The 20,171-nt window shown below is 39.0% G+C and overlaps 3 protein-coding genes across 5 annotated transcripts in view; 2 read left to right on the forward strand and 1 right to left on the reverse strand.

The window, feature by feature from the left end:
* Positions 1 to 1,220: 1,220 nt before the first annotated feature.
* On the forward strand, positions 1,221 to 5,718 carry c12h1orf174 (chromosome 12 C1orf174 homolog). 2 transcript variants are annotated; one of them, XM_029280593.2, is made up of 5 exons: positions 1,221 to 1,358; positions 2,011 to 2,129; positions 2,444 to 2,515; positions 2,615 to 2,986; positions 4,368 to 5,718. In XM_029280593.2, exons 3-5 carry the CDS (start codon positions 2,444 to 2,446, stop codon positions 4,509 to 4,511), a joined length of 588 nt encoding a protein of 195 aa, XP_029136426.2. In that variant the 5' UTR covers positions 1,221 to 1,358; positions 2,011 to 2,129; the 3' UTR covers positions 4,512 to 5,718. The 2 variants fall into 2 exon arrangements, with proteins under 2 accessions (XP_029136426.2, XP_020506534.2); XM_020650878.3 differs by lacking the exon at positions 2,011 to 2,129.
* dffb (DNA fragmentation factor, beta polypeptide (caspase-activated DNase)) lies at positions 5,346 to 11,039 on the reverse strand. Its single transcript, XM_020650877.3, has 7 exons — positions 10,877 to 11,039; positions 10,022 to 10,148; positions 9,749 to 9,934; positions 8,423 to 8,502; positions 8,161 to 8,334; positions 7,970 to 8,070; positions 5,346 to 6,368 (listed from the first exon to the last, which is right to left on the reverse strand). Exons 1-7 carry the CDS (start codon positions 10,997 to 10,999, stop codon positions 6,119 to 6,121), a joined length of 1,041 nt encoding a protein of 346 aa, XP_020506533.1. The 5' UTR covers positions 11,000 to 11,039; the 3' UTR covers positions 5,346 to 6,118.
* A 1,098-nt stretch (positions 11,040 to 12,137) lies between these two features.
* Positions 12,138 to 20,171, forward strand: part of LOC109987139 (nephrocystin-4-like) — a 205,551-nt gene continuing 197,517 nt past the window's right edge. Inside the window, exons 1-2 of one of the 2 annotated variants that reach the window (XM_065961552.1) lie at positions 12,138 to 12,582; positions 13,083 to 13,217. In XM_065961552.1, the coding sequence (XP_065817624.1) occupies positions 12,406 to 12,582; positions 13,083 to 13,217 (312 nt within the window). In that variant the 5' untranslated portion in view covers positions 12,138 to 12,405. Of the gene's footprint in view, positions 12,583 to 13,079; positions 13,218 to 20,171 lie in introns of both variants that reach the window. The other variant, XM_065961551.1, reaches the window with a different exon arrangement.

The following is a 20,171-nucleotide window of genomic DNA, read 5'->3' on the forward strand; positions in this document are numbered from 1 at the left end:
AAAGAGGATCAGCAGAGCAAAGGAATACATATGCCAAAGCTGCTTTCAGGAAAACAGACTTTATTTATATATATAAAAAAAACATGTTTTAGGGCACAGAAAACATTGGCTACTGAAGGAAAATATAACTAATACAAATCTTCCAATTAGTTGAAAACACGTGACTTTGTTTCTGTATAGGCATTCAGAAGCTCCATAATAGAACCAGTTCATCATCTTTGACGTTTCAGCTTCTCTGTTCGATTACAAACATCCACACGTGAGAACCCAGCCACAAAGAAAGCTCATCAAAGAGATTCTTTGGATTTAGGGAATGGACAAGCTGAAAAATATACTGAATAGTTATAGCCTACTTGTCATTCCTTTTATTTGAGTGGCCGACCAGTAGACTTTAAAGCCCTTATTAATACCATATAGGGAAATCAAAATCCAATGTTGTTTTTGATTGGAACAAAGCTGTGAAGACTGCAGAGAGACAGTCATAACACATGCGCTTATTCGCTACAATAAAAAAAAGACCTCTAGCACACTCTAGCGGACATATTTGGAATTACTATTGTTTCAGCTTACTCCTCCCCGTCCGTCACCTCAAGACGGCCCAGTCAATCTGTTATCTCGGCGCTGAATCCCAAACAAAAGCGTTCACGGCATTGCTGTCACATATTCTTTGCCATACTCTACTCTTATTCTGACTGAGGACCAGTCAGACATTACCGTATGATAAAGAGAACAGAAACAATACAACCATATGGAGCTAACAGCTAACTGCACCATCTGCTAGTTTTAGAGGCGTGTAAGCGGAAATTGTGATATTGCCTTCAAAATAAAATCATGGAAATGCCATTGAATATGAATACGGGGATATTAACATTTTTAGAGATGGCCAAACGATCAGTCGATATCTGAAGTAATAAAAAAACATTAAACAAAAACACTTTCTAATATTTACTAGGGCTTTATGGACAGGAACAGTCTTAAAACTACTGACATATGTAGATGTACATCTAAAATTCGTATTTAGATAACCCAGCAATAAAAAGGAATCCCATCACAGAAAACAGAGTAAAATGTGTATTTAAATGCCTATGAAATTTTACGAACACTTTTTGCTATTAAAAGTAAGGAAGCCCTGATGAACTGAGAAGCTGTGACCGCTGAGTGAACCTCTGAGTGAACCTCACCATCCGACCGGAAATACATTTTTGTGAACCTGCCAAAGACTTACGGAGACGACGAAGCTGTTAGATGTAGCAGTTGTACGTAGACTATCACTTTACATGATTTAGAGGCTAATAACAAGAAAACTGACACCGGGAGCGTCAAAACACAAATAAAAACACCGGCAAATGCTGCATAAGGTAAGCGTTAGGCTAGGCTAGTCCGTTAGGAAATGAGTTATTTGTAACCTATTGGTATCCTGCTAGCTGAATTAGCTTGTTGCTAATAACCGAGGTCTTTTATAAACTTCCTCTAATACTCACTCCAACATTTGTCTTCGGAAAGTTGTAGTTTGATGAAATGTAAGCATATATGATAGTGCATTAATATTCCTACCCAGCCATATTCACATGAGAGTCATCTTTAAACGCTTTGTTAGAAAAACACGTGACTTTGAAGATGACAACAATCGTTGACGTTTAAATGTTATCAGTCAAATCCTGTGTGTCCATGTGGACCTGTTCAGTCGTGTTTACATCACAAAGCATGAAGCTGGCTGCATTTCTTTCCATCTTTTTCTATGGAACAGTAGATCACTGATTCTTTGTAATCTTTCCCAGGGTTACTTTGACTGATTTGATCATTGTAGTCCAGCAGTGGTTATCAGAGACTGCTTTTCAAATGAACACAGACATACCATGTGAGGATTAACTAAGTTAACCTGTTAAAAGATCTGTGCATGAAGAAGTGGTGCCTAACAGTGAACATCAAACATCTTGATTCTAAAGTAAGATTTAAAAAAAATTGGACAAAATAAATAACACGATTCCCCTTTTGCATGATTGTGTTTAGGAAAAAGCACCTGGCTTAGCAAGCTAAGGTTAGACCTGCTGGTGTTATGACAGCTGACTACCCTGCCAAGGCTGATATGATGTGCAGCAACTAAACAAATATTGAAGTGTGAATATCAGGTATAGCTTCGTAGTTTCATTGTCCGTATGCTGTTTGTAATGTTTTATAAAGTAGCTGTGCTTGTGATGTCTCATCCTGAGAATTGAGAATAACTCCTAAATCAAAAAGTGCTGCTCTTCTTTCAACACAAAGGATGTTTCAAATAGGTTTTTTTCTTTGCTCTTCTGTTCTTCCTCATCCATCCTGTTAACTACCTCACAGGACTGACTAAATATTCTGATGATGATAATTATAATGATTAGCTGTCCTTAAGTGGTGGCTATAAATGAGTATTGTTACAAGGGACTAAAAAAAAAGTGATGTTGCCTTTCAGATGCCCGGTCAACCTGATGGCTTGAAACCCAGAAAGAGGAAGAGTAGCTCTGAGGTCAAAAGCTCCAGAAAGGTTTGTGTACATGTGTTACACAGAAGACAATGAATTGCACATTAAGCATGTCATGTGCTGCTGTTTGTTATTAAATAAGTGTTTAACTTTCCGCTGCAGGCCTCTGCTACAAGGAGGAGATGTACACAAAGTCCAAAGACACAATCGTCAGCAGAGAGCACATCTGTAGTCGGTGGTTTAAGTAAAGTAGACGCACCTCAAGAGAGACTCTCCAGCATCAGCTGCGAATGCACTCTGACCGCAGGCCGGGGGAGATGCCTGGCATCACCGGAGCTCGAAGGACAGGAGGGCAAAGAGAATGAACTCAAGACAGGGCTGGATATGGACAGCTGCAGATTGAATAATACCTTTGACAAACCGGAGTCTGAGGACATGGAATGTGACGATTCTGTCAGACACATGTTCCCAGATGACGACAGTAATCAGATTCTTCCTGTGGAGCAGTTCTTTGGAAACTTGGATACAGTACAGGTGAGCCGTGTTTATCTATCTCTACCAAATGAATAAACTGCATCCACTTTGATGAGAGTTTCTGCTTGAGTGCCATAAATGAAGATTCTCTGTAATGCCACTTCTGCCTTTGACATGGAACCAAATGCTGCCATACTACTGTCCCAGTTTGTAATATTTACACAGCGTTGCACCGTTATGGGAACAGAAGAGGCGTGACGTCCAAACAAATAATACTGGCACCAAACTCACTGCCAGTACTGCTTTGTCCCGCCAGCTTCGTCATTTAAACGCCCTTTTGCCTCTGTTATGTCTCTTGTTACTTCCTTGCTGCTGGCTCAGTGGTGGAAAGAATTCACCCCACCATTTCACCTCTTTTCCTTTTATCCAGATCGCGTGGCGCAGTAGAGGCCTTACAGTCTCACCTTCAACATGCTGTGCTCACTAGAATTATACTACATAAATGCTCAATGCATTTTATTAAATTCTGTAAAATTCTTCAATTCAATATGTCAGCTTTTGTCCTCTGCCTGACTTGTACAAAATCTGGATAAATCTGCCAGGCTTCTTTAACAATCTTAATTCAAACAACATTGTGCACCGAGCAATCCTCCTGCCTCAGGGTTCGTCTTCAGTTCAGAACCAACGACTGCTCAAGGCATGTTTGAGGCCCCAAGTGGCCGACCAATGTCTCATTTGTAACTGAATACTGGAAGCTGTATCATCTAAACACTCCAGCTGTTATCAACATTAACCACAATAACTAGAGATGTCGTCATGACCTCATCATGAAAAAAAAACTGAGAGCAAGTTTGATGATAATTGGTCGTTCACAGATGAGGTTCGAGGCCCAGAGCGTGATGACCTTTCCCCTTGGGGATGCCTTTGTGCATCATTCGCTCCAAACTGTTTGGCCTCTGTCACTACCTAAGCTGTATGCATAACAGCTAAACAATGTTTGACCACCATTCTGCCTCTTTAGCCTTTACATGGATCAGTGAAGCAGGATAATGGTATAACAGGAGGTTTGTTAGTCAGGTTGGAAATGTTGGCCAGTTCAGAATTGGTTATGATGAAAAAAACTCAAGACTAAACATAGATAAGGCCCCAAATCTATTACCAAGTACATGTCTCCAGTTTGATAACTAAAAAGACATGACTGTACATGATTGTAGGACTTTGTGACATTTAGATCAGAGCTCACTCTCTGGTATGGTATGGGGTTGGGGAGTGAGAGGTGTTTAAACAGTGGTGTTTTTTGGGCAAAAATACTAACGGTTGTATGTATGGAAGCTAGATTTTTTTGTTGATAAATGTATCTACCCCTATTTGAAAAAATCCCATAATCATCACTTATGACCTGCTAGAACTCTTCATAAAAGAATTCTTATTTCTTCTACAGGACTTCCCTCAGAGGTCATCAGCCTCTTCTGCCCGTGTTCAGAGGGAGAACGGGAGACGACACTACTTTGCACTGGAGGACAGTGACGAAGAGGAGCTAGACTTCAGCACTATGCAGAAAGGAGACGGAGGGGGCATTCAGTGACAAGGAGCTGCACTAATGAATGTAGTGGACTCATTGTCTTACCCTGTGGAAGGACATTAAACCCCTCAGAACTGAGGAAAAATCAGCCAAATTAAACTTTTAAGTGGGATTGAGGTTAGTGTTGACTTGCTGAAGCTAAATACGCTTTAGGCCAAACAAACAGTATCTGCCATAAACTTGCTCTTAGTAGCTCACTAAGGGCTTAAGTGGCTTTTTTTTGCACTCAGAAATCGAGCATTAAATTTGTTGTTAAACATTTACCAAAAGTATTTGCAGCATGACGGTTAGCAGTTTGAAAGCAAGTCCTTGATTGGCTGTCTAAATACCAAAAACTGCTCTGTAGTATTCAACCACTTACAAGTGGCATGATGTCAGAGTAATATTTCTGATATTTTTTAAGGTTGCCACAGTAATGATGCTCATAGTCATCAGTAAGGAACATATTTAGTGTGTAAATACTACATATTGATTTCATATTTATAGATTAAATTCTGCCCCTGAATCAGTCACCTTTGGTGTTAGCTCGAGCAGTGGTTTTTAACCGGTGGAGCGGGACCCAAAAGTGGGTCACTAAGCCCCTTTCAGTGGGTCGCAAAAGGACATCTTGGAAAAATAATCAGTGTCAAAAAATCTAAGATGTGCTTTAAAAAAATATTGTTGTTTTCCTAACTCTTTGTTGTTGAACATGTTTTAGTATACAATCTAAATAGCACAATTTTCATTAATAACATTTGAGAGGTTAACTTTTTTCAGGAATTTGGGTTGCAATTTCTCATCAATGGGTTTGTGATGGGTCCCGAGGCTCGACCAGTCAAGAACCACTGAGCTAGAGGGTGTGTTGGAAAAGCACTTTATTTAAACTAATCCGTCCACAGCACACCATAAAATACTTCAAAATGTGAGGTCAAGTGTGCAGGTCGAGAAATTAGTGTTGCCAAATAGTGCTGGATCAAAACAAAACAGGTCACTTGAGCTGTTCACAGTTTTTGTAGTATTTTGTATATACGTTAATGTGACAATCCAATCAAGGTGTTTTATCAAATGTTTTATATATTTTTACCGCCTTATTTATGCCAAAAAAAAAAAGCTTTTCATATTCGTCTATGCAACTTTGTGCCTCACTCTTCAAGCATTGTATAATCAGTTCATGCAGTTTACATCATTGTGCCAATACAAGAACAAATAAATGTTTTTTCTCATGATTTCATCCTTTGTTTCACTCTTAATTACTTTGTGTCAAACAAATCACTGTCGGTCTGTTTTTTTAAGATACACTGACCTTGGGGCACTGTTGGTCGAGTGGTTAGGGCGTGTGTCCCATGTACAGAGGCTGTAGTCCTCAAAGCGGGCAGTCGGGTTCAAATCCGACCTGTGGCTCATTTCCCGCATGTTATTCTCCACTCTCTCTGTCCCTAATATCTGACTCTATCCACTGTCGTGTCTCTGCAATAAAGGCTCAAAAAGCCCCAAAATGAATCTTTAAATTTTTTTAAAAAATGGATACACTGACCACAAGCAAAATATATAATGAGATAAAAATAATCAAGTGAGGTAAAAAGTAGTGGTAATGTTGTCACAGTTTAAACGCTTACTTTTCACAAACACATTCACACCAGGCGCCTCTTCTTCCCTTTGGCTTTCTGTTTTGCCTGCTCTGTTTTACTGGCTGGTTTTAAAATCTTTGTGGTGTCGCACAGCAGGTTGTGCGCTCCTTTCTTGTGGCACACGATGTGAACCAGTTTGAGGTTCTCCCTGGTGAACAGCAAGCCGTAGAAGTAGTTCAGGTTGACATCTGTGCTCTTGTGATTGTGTAGAACCTCCAGCAGAGCGGGAATGACCGACCTCTTCTTCTCGATCCTTGACACATGAAGAAGAAATAAAAGAGTGTATTTTGTTCCAGTTCATAAACACGGGTAGGTGTACAGCAGGGGTGGGCAACTGGCGGCCCCCATCAACCCTCAACGTGGCCCTCAGGTTAATTTTTTACACATCAATGATTTGGAAACATGAAGAAAACATGATGAAATCTGCCATGAAATCATAAAAAAAAAAAACAGAAATATGTCCATAATAATATTTGATCACCGGTACATGTTGAGTTAAATTGAGACATAATTGACTGTAATCGTTTAATTTGGCCCTCTGGCAGTGAGAATTAAATGAATGTGGCCCTTGCTGTCACCAAAGTTGCCCATCCCTGGTGTACAGTGTTGTGGTTAAAGTGCTAAAGACTCCAGTATAGAAGCATAGAATAAAGCACACCAGGAGGGAGAGGGGGTGTGTACACAGTCAGGAGGGTTTCAGGTAGTGAAGACATGGAGGGTTGTAGCCTGCCACTACATTGGCCTGCTCATCTGTCTACGTGTATCCATTAGGAGATATGATCTATCCAGCAAAGAGAAACATCTCTAACTTGGTCAAACTGACTTGAGGATGCACATGTTATTTAGGTGGCAACATGATCATGGAGCTGTCCCTGTCCTCTCAGCCCTGTGTCTCTATCTACAGGTTGTATTCATGCGTGTATGGGTGACGCTTCAGCCCTCATGCTCAGGTGTCCTTTTGATATGTGGTGTCAGCAGTCTTTTTTTTTTGGTTTGTTTGTTTGGAGATTATTTAAAAGTAGAGACTCAGACAAGAGAAAACAACACTGTTGATTCTGCTGTGGCTTTGTGCTGTCATTTCTTTTGAGAGCTTCATGAGCTGTATTGTACTGGAGTCTTTGAATAAAACCACAGAGCAGACTCCCTGGGTCTAAGTTTTTTTTAATGAATGTTGCCTCCACACACAGATTCGCCTGTTAGTGGCAGCTGAAAGACCTTAGAAACGTCAACATTTGTTTCAAATATGAAAAATGTCTACAAAAGCCTCGATGATAAAAGATTCTATTCTTCAGCGTGGGTCTGAAATTACCGTTTTTTTTTTGTAATTGGTGATAACAGCATTTAAAAAAAAAAAAGGCCTTCAATTACTGTCTTAGAAAAACCTGTTCGGTGTCATGCCGAGGAACACATGCCTGCCAAGAATTGCATGAATCCTGCGGGAGAATGCAAAACATGGCAGACATAAATTGTACGCTATGGTATTTTGCATCCACCCTTTAAGTTCCTCCTCAGAGTCAAACACTGTTCACGGCTCATAATTACACAGGCTTATGCAAATGTGTCCTCTACTGAGGCTAGCTATAGAACAATAAGGATGCTTAACGTTTATTAAGTATAAACTTAAGATCATTCTCATCACTAATCTGCCCCCAGATATAAAAGTTATATCCGTGCACTAATCATTATGCCACCAGTCCAGATGGATGACCTGGCAGTTACATACACTCACAGTTTCATTTAACTTCAAGATCAAAGTTTATCTTTAAGAATCTGTCTGCAATAGTTTGCATATAGCTTAGCTTTGGGCCCTTAAAAGTTTTGAAAAGATTTTTGGATCTAGCTTAAGTATCAAACCTGTGGTCCAGATTCCAGGTGCTAAAGATGATCCTGCTCTCCCGGCTCCCGTAAGGGTTGATCGAGTGGAGAGACGGGCACACGTCCTGGTCAAACGATCCCTGAGGAAGTAACAGAGGAGACAAGGATGACAACCATGTTTTCACCTGCTCGTTCAGCTGCTCTGGCAGATGTATCAACACCTTTGATACCTGGCAGGTGAACCATCCCTCCCGAGTGCAGAGGCGATGTGGCTCCTTTTCAGTCCTGTCAAAGTAGCAGCCGTTGTATTTTGCGGTCTTCAACATTTCCACCAGGCAGTTGGATGCTTTCTCAAACTCAGCTCTGACTTTTGCCTTCTGGATGGTTTTTGTGGCATCATCCACCTGAGGACAGAAATGACACGGTAAGTATATCAGATACATAAACAGTAAATAATGACTGAGGCTGAATTCATAGACTAAGGAGTTTTACTTCTTTCAAGTAGCCTCGTATTCTGCTTTCACAGTTGAACTTCATGTAGGCAGACTTGGTCTTGAATCTGGAATCAACACCTGAAATCAAAACCTAGTTAACCTCAAAAGCAGATGAATTTGGAGTCACATTAAGTGTTTAATGTAAGACATATTACAATTGCAAACAAAATATATCATATCAAGGTTACAAATAAGATAAAGAGGTTGTGACCCCAATGGGAATGATTTTGTGTCAACTTCATATTTCCAGTTACCTAAACCCAGACGTCCCCAAATGTGGGCAAGTCAGGTTTTGGTACATTTCATGAAATATAACAAAGAGGCAAAAGTCTTTCAATTCATCAGTCTCAGCTTTCAAAACCAATCATGTCAAGTCAATGGACTGCTTGGAAATGGTCTTTGGGAATCCAATAGTCACTAGTGTTTGTCTGTTGTCTTAGATGTAATAATTAGTGTAGTTCATATAGCAATTAAACTATTTTTATCATCAATTTATGTGGAGTTTAATGGCCAATTTAGACACACTTTTGATGTTTTTCAATTCTATAATAATAATGTGACTTAAAGTCCCTGATCCCTCAGAGGAGGAATTTACACGTTCTTAAACCTCTACCTCTCGAACTATTAGATAAAATGAGCCTCACAGTGGTTGGCTATCCCTCTCAGTGTGGGGATCTCAACAATGCCGAAATGGTGGACGAAGCAACAGAGTCCAAGGCTATGCTTATCAATGCTACGTGTAGTTTAACATATTCATCTTATCAATGAGAGAGTGGAGAAGAACATACTGGTGAGCAGATAACATGAAAAAGCATTTTCAATACGTGCACAGAGATTATACAGTTGGCATGCCAATCGCTGGATATAATCCTCATCACATCCTCCCACTCCATTGCAGTGAATTTTCATGCATATTTCCTGCTGGCTTTTCACATCAGCTCACCCTGACGCTTTCTGGTTCAAGAAAAACTCAGGGTTAAGTTGGAGTGGTAATTCTGCTGTTTGCATTCACACATGAATCTCAGTACAGAAATATCAGGACGTTTTCAGGAGTTTTGTTCATGTGTGAAACTAGGATCTGTTAAATTGACTTGAGAATGTTCTGCCGTTGTTTAACCTGAACAATTTTACATGTTGTATTTAAAACAAAAAAATCTGGAAACACAATATCAAATATATGTTCTTCCAGTGTAAAAGCAGGTGTGTCCTTTGTTAAATAGGGAACCTGAGAAAAATTAAGCTATACTGTATGTTTGTCATTGTTGCCGATCCATAAACCAAGCATCCCAAGTCAAAAAGCCAAAGTCTCCATTTGACTTTGTACCTTTGAACCAGTCTTCATCTTCCTCCCTGCCCTCCAGCTCAGATCTGTCCTCAAGGTTCTGCAGCAGGTCAGTCAGGATTTTGCGCCTTTTTGGAGACTCCTCATCAGACAGGAGTCCTTTCGCAGCTTCAATGAGGCCGTCAGCATGCCGGTCTGTGTTGAGTAACTGACCAATGTCACACACAACTGAAAGAAATAAGCAAAGCAGTTATACGAGTGAGAAAGAAAACACAAGAATGCTTTTTAAATATTGTCTGGGGTTGTCTCACCAACCTCCACTCCATGTCTGATCTTCAGAGAGAAGAACAAGTTCAATGTTGTCTGGAAGAGTCCAGAAGAAGTCCTCTGTCACTTTTGTCCCATCAACATACAAGCAAACATGTGCACCGGAAAGTGACACCTGCAAATGAAAATGCCATACAGTTACACAATAACAACAAACTAATACATGAGGTGGAAGTTCAATTGAATGCCCAAATCTCCTTATCTTACAGTGTGGTAATATTTTTATTTTAAATATATTCATAAAGTTTTATATAATTTACTATAAAGGTCTATGAAAAAAAGTCAGTGTCATACAAGCCTTTTACACAGCCTGCCTTATCTTATGTACCATTTGTTTAGGTACAGCTTTATTTACGGTTTATTTTACAGAAGATGAATTGTTCGTCTTCTATCTCTGACACTTAAACATGCACTGGTATATCACACGACATAGATTTACAGCTTTTATCCATTTATTGTTGTTGAATTTCCTATCTCTATTTATCTGTTACTCATTTTAAAGATACACTTGTCTTGTGAGTTTGCTGCTGTAAGGCTATCTTCCTCTTGGTATGATTTCTTTATTATATCTTGTTTTTTGTTTTGCTGAAGATGATCCTGTATCGGACAAAACCCGCCCCTGTTTCGAAGAACATTTGATCAAAAAGCTCAGGTTGTTATGGAAGAGGGAATATGTTCAGAACAGTCACTTACGCTTCTTCAAATCTAGAAGATAACAACTGTATCTTTATTTTGTTTAAGAGGAGTTATGAACTGTTTTGATAGCATCTGTTCCCTAAAGAAAAAGCGGAAGGGTCGGTATGAAACACTAAACATGTTCAACCACACAAAATATGGGCTCACCTGTAATAACTTGCAGCCTTTTTTAAGCAACTCTCTCAAGCTTTGTGCTGCGACACCGTATTTTCTGTTATCATCGCAACTTCTTATTTTCACGGCTTTATTTTTCCCGAAGAGTCGAAACATTGCACTGTTTGTATCTACCGCTTCCGTCTTCTTCTTCCTCGTCAGGCTGAGAACACGCAGCAGTACAGTCTATGGTTGTGATGCTGCCCTCTAGTGTTTGTTCTCTGCTGTCAGCATTTCTTGAACAAAAGGAATACACTGAAGGGGGAGGCTATCTTTTTGTGAACACATCAGAATACATATTAAGAAATATCGGAAACAGATTGTCAATGATCATCTTTTGAAGATAAATATTCTTCAGAGGTGTTATCTCTAGCTGTAGGCCGACTGATATTGCTGGCGGCTCTGACAGTAACACAAATCAAATAAAGTAATGGACTTGGAGGAAGATTATATTTTTCCAAGTGTAGGCCCACGATAAAGTTCAGTAAAATTCAGTGAGGAACTATTACAAGTGAAAAAATGGCCTATGTTTGACACATTTTCTTCTTTACCCCTTGAAGCCAAATATTTAGTTCCACAACATAAGTGGCTATCTGGAATAGTATTTGATATCTATTTTAAGCAGGTTTAAAATCAATTACATTTAAGCACTACCCTCATGTGTCACTTTTGGAAAAGTGTCAGATGCACCCAGGCCAGCAGTTTCAAAAAGCAATCTACTGCATTTATCTTGTCACACTGTCTAATAAAAGTTACAATCATATTAAATGGGACCAACACAATTTGCTGTAAAACTAAAATTTGAAAGCTGTCACAATCAAATGCCTCAAACTCTTATATATTAAAGGGCCACAAACCTATTTTTAATGCAGGCTACTGAGTCAAGTCTAATTGTTTAGCCTTGATTTAGTAGGTTAGAGGTTTTTGTCATCACACATAGCCTACTACTGCTCAGAATAATGCTATATATTGTATACTTTAAATAATACATTGCAAATAATTATATAGTTTGATATTTGTTTATTATATTTGACAATAATGAAACAATTGTGTTCTGCAATAACTGTTTGGTACAACATGCCCTCATAGATTGTTTCTTTGTTGAAACATTTGGCCGACTGTACGGTAGCCCTGCATAGCAACGCCACAATTACCATAGTAACTGATGCAAGGCGATGGGAAATACCAAATGCAGGTAAATTGTTTTATGACGACCACTGTGAATATTTGTTTAAATGCGTTGATGCGGTTTAAAATGACTTGCTCTATAAGTGCACTCCTCGTAAGTATAATTCCGTCGTAAAATCGTTGTATTTATCAGTGAGTACACAAAATGATAATATCATATTACTTTGCTCACCCCTTTGCGTTAAGTAGGAGAGTCCGATTTCAATATGGCGGCCGCGTGTTCGAAAATCTAAACTGGGACTTAGGAAAAATAGTTTTCTCAGTAACAGTTCTGTTGTCAGCTATATTTCAGACATTTTGCGATGGCATGCTCATTTCTCCAGTAACATACGAAAATGGTCAAAACGGAAGACATGTCGACCACGGCGGACAGCTGGAGAGAAGTGTTTGAAAGAAGCCGGTTGGTACCCCCGCCCCGCCAGGCAGTCCGCCTTGCCGTGGACAGCCACTTCACCCAGTCCCACGGCTTCCAGCTCTGCCTCAGCCGACTCACTGTAGCTCAACCCCCGCAGGTGACTTCACAGAGCTAACGCTGCATGCTTGCTAGAGATATAGGAACTTGTGTGCACAAGGGTTGCTTACAAAACCTAAAGAGACGAGTCTACTCACTGACTCTGGGCTCACAGATATTGAGATCGATAAATATGATTAAGACCCCATGGCATCACCTACTGCACCTAATTTATGATGCGTCACTATTCGTAGAGAGAACTCGTTAAAAACGTCACAGGAAAAGTTGAATTTACTTAAAAGCCAGTAGCCCAGAGTAAACCCACTTCAGTAAACCCACTTCAGTAAACCCACTTAAGTTTACGTTAACCCTCACACTAGCCTCTGGTTCAGTGGAAACCTTTAAGATAATATAAATCTTCTACAAGGATATATTGTTTGAGTGTTAACTAATAAATTGGTGATGGTCAAATGAGAAAAGCTAATGCCTTTAAATATCGAATACATCAAAACCTTTCAGGGTTAGGTTAATGAATGTTTTTTCTACATTTACTCCCAGGAGATTTCAGAGGGGGGGCAAGATTTGACCTACCAGCTCCGAGTGACCCTGTTTGATAAAAGTCACCAGCACTTCTTTGGGAAAACATGGAAGAGCCAACCACAGAGGATGAAAAACAACAAGATCTTCTTCGATCAGGTAGTTCCATTATAACAGGCATTTAACTGAAATAAGGCCTGAAGATGACATGAAGTTATGATTGACTTTGTGTTAGGTTTTCAGTCTACTTTCAATGTCTTCTCATGTTTTAGTGTTAATTGATGATTATATAGTAAAGTCAATGTATATTCAGGCGTCAATTACATAGATTTAGCTCAGGCTTAATAAATTTAATCAGCTCAAAAGCTCCACCACTCAAGACATTAAATTAGCAATGATGAATGGACTGTGTTCTGCACAGCTCTCAGGAATATTGCCAGCTTAAACAAAGTAAGTACAAACTTCCATGATTGCCGATAAATCTTCATGCAACAAGCTGCATGCTACAAGTGATTCAATATCTGACATTAGAAGTTAATAAGGAACACATGTTATTTTAATTATTATTAGAGAGGGCAAAGTGTGTAGTAGATCCATTTGTAGAGGCAGATGTGTATATGAATAATTATTTTCTTTTTTTTCCGCAGCGTTGGATTGTATGAGAAACTTGTGAATATCCAGTTCATACCTTACATTAAAATGGGTTTATTCAGTTTAGGATCTGTAGCTGCTTGGCTCACACAGTGCTGTGCAAGCTCAGACTGAAATCTTTAATCTTCAGTTTGTTTATGGGATTGATTATTAACATCATAAAGGTATCCTTGTATATCTACAGCTGATGGCAATTCATTGTTGATGTAATTACCACTCATTTTTATTTTATTTATGTCCCTTCCATGCAGTGAACACTGCAGCTTATCTGTGGCATACAGTACTGACATGCAAAGGAATAAGTATTACTGCTTAGAAAATGGATCACTAAAATAAAGAATTATGTGAAGGTAAAGCAGTAAAAATATTCTAAATAAAACCTACACATTAAACTGATTCAGAAGGCTATAGTATATAATTTGCCAAAGTAGTGCTTCATTGCATTGTCTTAATTCAAATTAGGAGAGAGTAAACCAAAAACAATATCACAATGCAAATCAAGTAAAAGACAGATTAAATAACTAAATAACATACAGTAGGCTACATAAATGAAAGACAGAAATATATAGAATATAAAGTAAAATAAACCAATAAAGATGCATTTAAATAGTGAAATCATTATTTAAATAGAGGGGGAAAGGTTTTATAATAATGTATACATTTATTATATTTTCTGTTGTTAATTAAAAGTAGCGATTTCAGTCGGGACTTCAACTCTAAATGTATTCTATCAATTCATGCTCGGTTGTTTTGATTTGCAGGCGCACGTGAAGTGATGTTTTATGTTTAACTTCGCACAGCATTGTGGGTGGTAAAATAGTAATACAATTCATTTCCTGAAAGGATGCATCCGATCCATACTGATTGGATGCACCTGTGGAGGAAACCACATGTAGAGAAACTCAACATGCATGTCTCACAATTCATAGATTGAAATGTCTGCACAAATCATTTTTGCCGACTTTGAGTCAAAAAGATTAGTCTTCATGTAGTGTTTGATAAACGTTTCTCCATTTTCTCCTCCGCTTAAACTGTGAAGCCTGTTTAAAGTCCTCCTCACTACTCCAACAGTTTTACACCTTAGGAGATCTCTTAAGGGCTAAGACACTTTATGAATAACTGTCATCTTTACAAGGATCTAGTCCATAACTTTAAGGGGAAATTCTTAGAAAATGTCTTGATTCTACGAATTTTCTTAGAATTGTGATAGTAGGAGCAACTCTTAGTACTTACTGGACTTTGTGAAGAATCATCTCTTCGGTCTTAAATGGATGTCTAGGTGCTTGAGCTGGAGTGCTTGGTGTTGGATATTTGTAGTTTTTGCAAAGAACCGCTAAATCAATGAAGGTATCTTGTTAATGCTGGATGTTTCATGTTGTCGAGGGGCTTTTGTATGTTGTCGAGGGGCTTTTGTATGTTGTCGAGGGGCTTTTGTATGTTGTCGAGGGGCTTTTGTATGTTGTCGAGGGGCTTTTGTATGTTGTCGAGGGGCTTTTGTATGTTTTGCCACTTAACCTTTGTGGGTTTCACAGCCCTACTGAACAGACGATGAATGGTTTCCATGACAGTATTTCTGCCTTCTTTAATGTGTTCAGTTATAATAAATTAGCACTCTGCTTTGCTCATCCTCACAAGTGAACAACAAGCAACATTTCTTTCTGCCTTGCTGTCACATTGAAGGAGCTCAGTGGAGCTGCTGAATCCACTGCCACTTTGTTAGCAGCCAACACAACCTACACAATAACAACACAATACACCCAGAAAGCCCAGAATGTATATGGTAGTAACTTGTTTGTTGCAGCTTTAAAATATGTTTTTGTTGCTACTTGTTGCTTTTCTCCACAGATACAAATATGAACTTAAGTCAACTGCTTGTTGTTGGTCTAAAGTGCATCTCCTTCTGCGATGTGATAGCTTTAGATCTGTTTCCTCACGTCATCCCTTTAAGCTCCATGTTCATGTTTGTATGTGGATTGTGTAGCTCAGGGCTGTGTTTGCTTGCTACATTATGATGACAAACAGGCAACTCCAGACATTAAGGCTTAAACACTTTGTGTTTTGGAACTACATTTGGTGCAATAACATAAACACTCTGAAGTATGTACTTCTTGTAGACCTGGGCCCGTATTCACAAACGTTCTGAGAATCCTCTCAGAGAGCTCCTAACTTTGCTTAAAAAAATCCTAGCAAGGATTTTTAGGCCATAGAAGTGATTTAGGAACAATCCCAGGGCAACTCTGAGCAAAGAAGAGTAAGAAACCTCTATCTTGGTGAGGTGTGTGGTGGACCCTGTTACTAGGTATGACACATTTTTTCAGAAGCTGTGATTGGTTAATCCAAAAAAAATTGAGAAAAAAGTCACACATTGTGAAATTATGAACACTGAAATAAGCATCTGTGTGATAATTTGTAAGACATACTTTAAAAGTGTTTAGCATACAAGATGTTTAAAATCACATGTGCACTTGTGCAGCAGCTTCTTCACATGCTGATCGTTGTTTCAGCAGGTGAAGAGGTTTTAATAGTGATTGGATTCACCCGTGGAGGAAACCACATGTGGAGGAACATGCATGTCTCACTATGTACTGAAAAAAGTCATCGATGGTTTCAAATGAAAAATATTTGTTTTCTGTTCTGCACATCTATGAGTCAAAAATATTCTTCTTTTGGAGAACATTTCTCCAGTTTTGCAATTTAGGAGCTCTCTTAAGGGCTAAGCTGCTTTGTCATGCTTCATCTGTACAAGGATCTAGTCCATAACTTTAAGAGGAAATTCTTAGAAAATGTCATGATTCTTAGAGTTTTTTTTGAATTTTGTTAGTATCTCTTAGTACTTAAGAGACTTTGTGAATACAGCCCCTGGTGTATCCATTTGAGATTGCTGTTTTTATGCACTGATCTGAGTGAGTCCATGAACTATGTTGGTCTGCAGTTTCTCTCAAATGTGCAATGACAGTTGCAAACAAGGGTACCGTCTCACTTTGATACACTTTTTTTATCTTCTTTACTTTTTTCAACCATTGTACCCTACGCCTTTTCTCCTCTGTAATCATTATTAGATAAAAGGAACATGCAGAATGTTTGATGTCAAAATGTGCAATGTATTCTTTAAAGCTTTGATGATGAAATTTCCAATTACTACTTGAAAATGCTGAAGATAATGTGATAGCTAAAGAGGACCTTAGATACAAAAGACTAAGTATACAAAGTGCGGTATTGGAATATTCCACAGATCAGATCATGTTTAGTTTTCATTCAACTTGAAAGGATTTCTTTTGAATATCCAGTCGCCCTCAGGTCTGTGTCCTCCATTTTTTTTTAACGGCTTGTTTCCTGTTCTCTAGGTTAAAGGTGATGGAGTCAAATTCCTAATTGAATCTACATGTTATTGATTTCTTTTATATGTTTTACTGTTTCATAGTCTAGGACTGATGTTACCTAACATTTAAGAAATGAATAACACCAAATCTTTTTCAAACCAGATTGTCCAAATACAACTTTCTGCTGTGGATGGCGATAATAACATCATACACACATAAATAGTTATAAAAGAAATATAAAAAATGGTTAAAAGAATTGACAAACTACAACAAAAAACTGTTCATCCTCAGTGAGAGTGCTGGGTAATCAACTCTGTATTGTATCTACTACGAGTACAGAAATTGTGATTTTTCAGCTTCAAACTGGAGTGCTGTCCCTTGATTATTCAAGCAGCTTCTTCTATTCTGCACTTGTCAGGTCATCAGGCATTTCTGTCACATCAACAGAAAAGGGGTCTCTGATCCGCTCAGGCCTGGCCATGACTGGGAAGCACCCTGTGAACTGGTCTGCCATGGATAAGAGGTGCTGAGCTATTGCATCTGGGAGTGATGTGTCAGATGAAGCACGTTTCACACAGGACAAAGGAAAGTGGACACATCCCCAGCCTTGACCTTGCTTTCCAGCAGGTTCAGCTTTTTTCTTCATTGCTGGCACTTAAAGACATTTTCACACTGACTCTCTGTTTACCTATGTTGAGCTTATTCAGACATGAAACATGTCTACTGGATAAGATAATTTCTCAAGACACTGTGGGTCACTGAAAAGCTTATAAGACTGTCAGTCCTCACCTCTGAGTTTGCCATAATGGTGGCTTGAACTCTGGCCAGACTTCTACTTCCACAAAACTATAGGTGCAGATATCCAGTCACCACCAAAACTAGTATTTCTTTGACTTGCAAGGTTGATACCAAATATCTTGCACTGAACATTATTGTCGTCTTTTTTATCAGTGTACTTCCAGATATCCTTTTTTCTGGTTCAAGGCTGACATTGTGCATGAAACACTTACTGAGTTTAACAATGCGTGTGGAGGTGCACAAGTAGTGAAATGCTACTTGAATAATGATGTCAACAAAGTACTCGAGTTACTGCTAACCAATCCCTACCAGAGACCTTGGCATTGTGATTTTTAATAGGTCTTTGAAAAGGGGAGTTCATTGCTTTGGATGGTCGTCTTTCCTCCTTGTAATCTGTTGTTATTATCTCCAAAGAAACACGATGGTTCAAGTAAACTTGTTATTTTTGCAAATGGAGATGGCTTCATGCAGCCATTTGTCAAAACGTCACTGTAAGGCTGCATCATGTATATTGTATTTTCATCTTCCTCGGGGTATGAAAATGTGCAATAAACACATCATAAGAAACTGCCCATATCATATTTTTTTTAAGTTAAAACCTTTTGATGTATGCAGTCTATATATTTCCAACAAGCAGGTGAATACTTGCCTGATCAGATGTAGCGCCAGATAAATAGGCCATGCATTCCCTTCGAATGGCTAATCAGATAAAGCCCAAGCTAGCTTTCAGTTTCTCTCAGGTTAACTGTTATTACATATGACTGGCAGCTAGCATGAGGGCAGAGAGAGGAGAGAGGTGCAAGGGAATTGTGGTTGACAAAGAGCTTGTGGTGAAAAAAACAGCACTTCTTGCTGTTTAGAATTATTTTGTATTATTAAAAGTATTGAGGTTTGACATCGAGCCCTCCAAAGCCTCCCAGAGATGAAATAAAAAATACAATAAAAGAGCTTTTAAGGGCCTGCTAAAAGTATTGGTTCTGGCTGTGAGCTCCTTTGGTCCTATAGGAAAACAGGAAATGTTTGTAATAAGAAAAGAAAAGTAGCAGGTTAGAGGAGTTATGACAATTTCATCCTTGTGTTAGAGCAAACAAAAGCAGGATGATTGCGTCAAGAGAACAGGCTTCTAAAGACAGGTCAGTGACAATAAAACATTAGAAATGGACATAATTGAGCAGGTTCATGAAAGTGAGAAACATTACTCACTGTTTTACACTTGGCAGTGTCATTTTGGGATTTCATTTGCAACAATTCAGTGCAACCTCTCCTCTTGGTGATTATGGGACACACTTAGTGCTGGGAACATTTTCTGCCTGTGTGGGAAGGGAGGAAGAAAGAGAGAACAAGCAACTGCCCTTTGTCGTTATATGTAAATTGGATTCACAGCATCCAGCAGCCATGTATCATTATGGTATTTTTGGGGCTTCCATCCCACAGGATGAGAGAACTCGACAACCTGAAGCAAATATTTGCCCGCCCATTTATGTTTATGAAAACACATAAGTCATCGTCCAATATAGTATCACAGCACTTGTGATGGCAAGTTTTTTAACAGTTGTCTTATGCAAACTCAGTATTTAAGGAGACATTTCTGCTATCTCCTAGTTTGAACCCTTTGAACCGGCTGGAAAGTGCAGTCTTTCTGCAGTGCCTGCCAGAGAAGTTTCTGGTGAAAGCGTCATCTGTTCTGAACTATAAAATGTACTCGTTTGTAGTTTTCCCCCTGAAGATGTGTCTCCCAGCATCGTGTTTACCATCTCTTCCGAGTCATTCTGTTATTTTTGATACAGATATCTGGGGAGCAGCTGGATATCTGTGTTCCTCTCGATCTAACATCAGAAGGTCTCTGTTCATCCTGGTTGGCGGCCAGTTATCCAGTGTTTTATGAATGCGTCAGAGCACTGCTGAGCTCCTGTGAGGCTTGCAATGTTAAAGATACCTGATCTACTTACAGCCTGAGCCGCTGTACACGATTTGAAACTCTTTTTTAATGGAAATAATACTGTGAGCTGGAGCTCGCTGATAAATGCAATGTTGCATAAGGCTTTTTACAGAGGCACCAATGAGTCACAGCTATGGCAACATTCAGATTTCCAGTTTTGTCACCATCTGTTTTCTGTCCTTTTCCTCTGCTTGATGTTCTTTTGATCGAACAGTCTCTCACAGTAAGGCTCTACTTTGATCCTGCATAATAGTCATGGCCTGTATAAAAACCCACTTGGTATCCCAATAAGCATCCTAATCCCATTATCCATCCAGGGTAATAATATACACCACATCATATCCTATCAGGATGATAAAGTGGGCCTGGCCCCTTCTGTGTCATGCCGCAAGAGCTGCACCAGCT

The sequence above is a fragment of the Labrus bergylta genome, chromosome 12, assembly GCF_963930695.1.
Source record: "Labrus bergylta chromosome 12, fLabBer1.1, whole genome shotgun sequence".
NCBI classification, from domain to species: domain Eukaryota; kingdom Metazoa; phylum Chordata; class Actinopteri; order Labriformes; family Labridae; genus Labrus; species Labrus bergylta.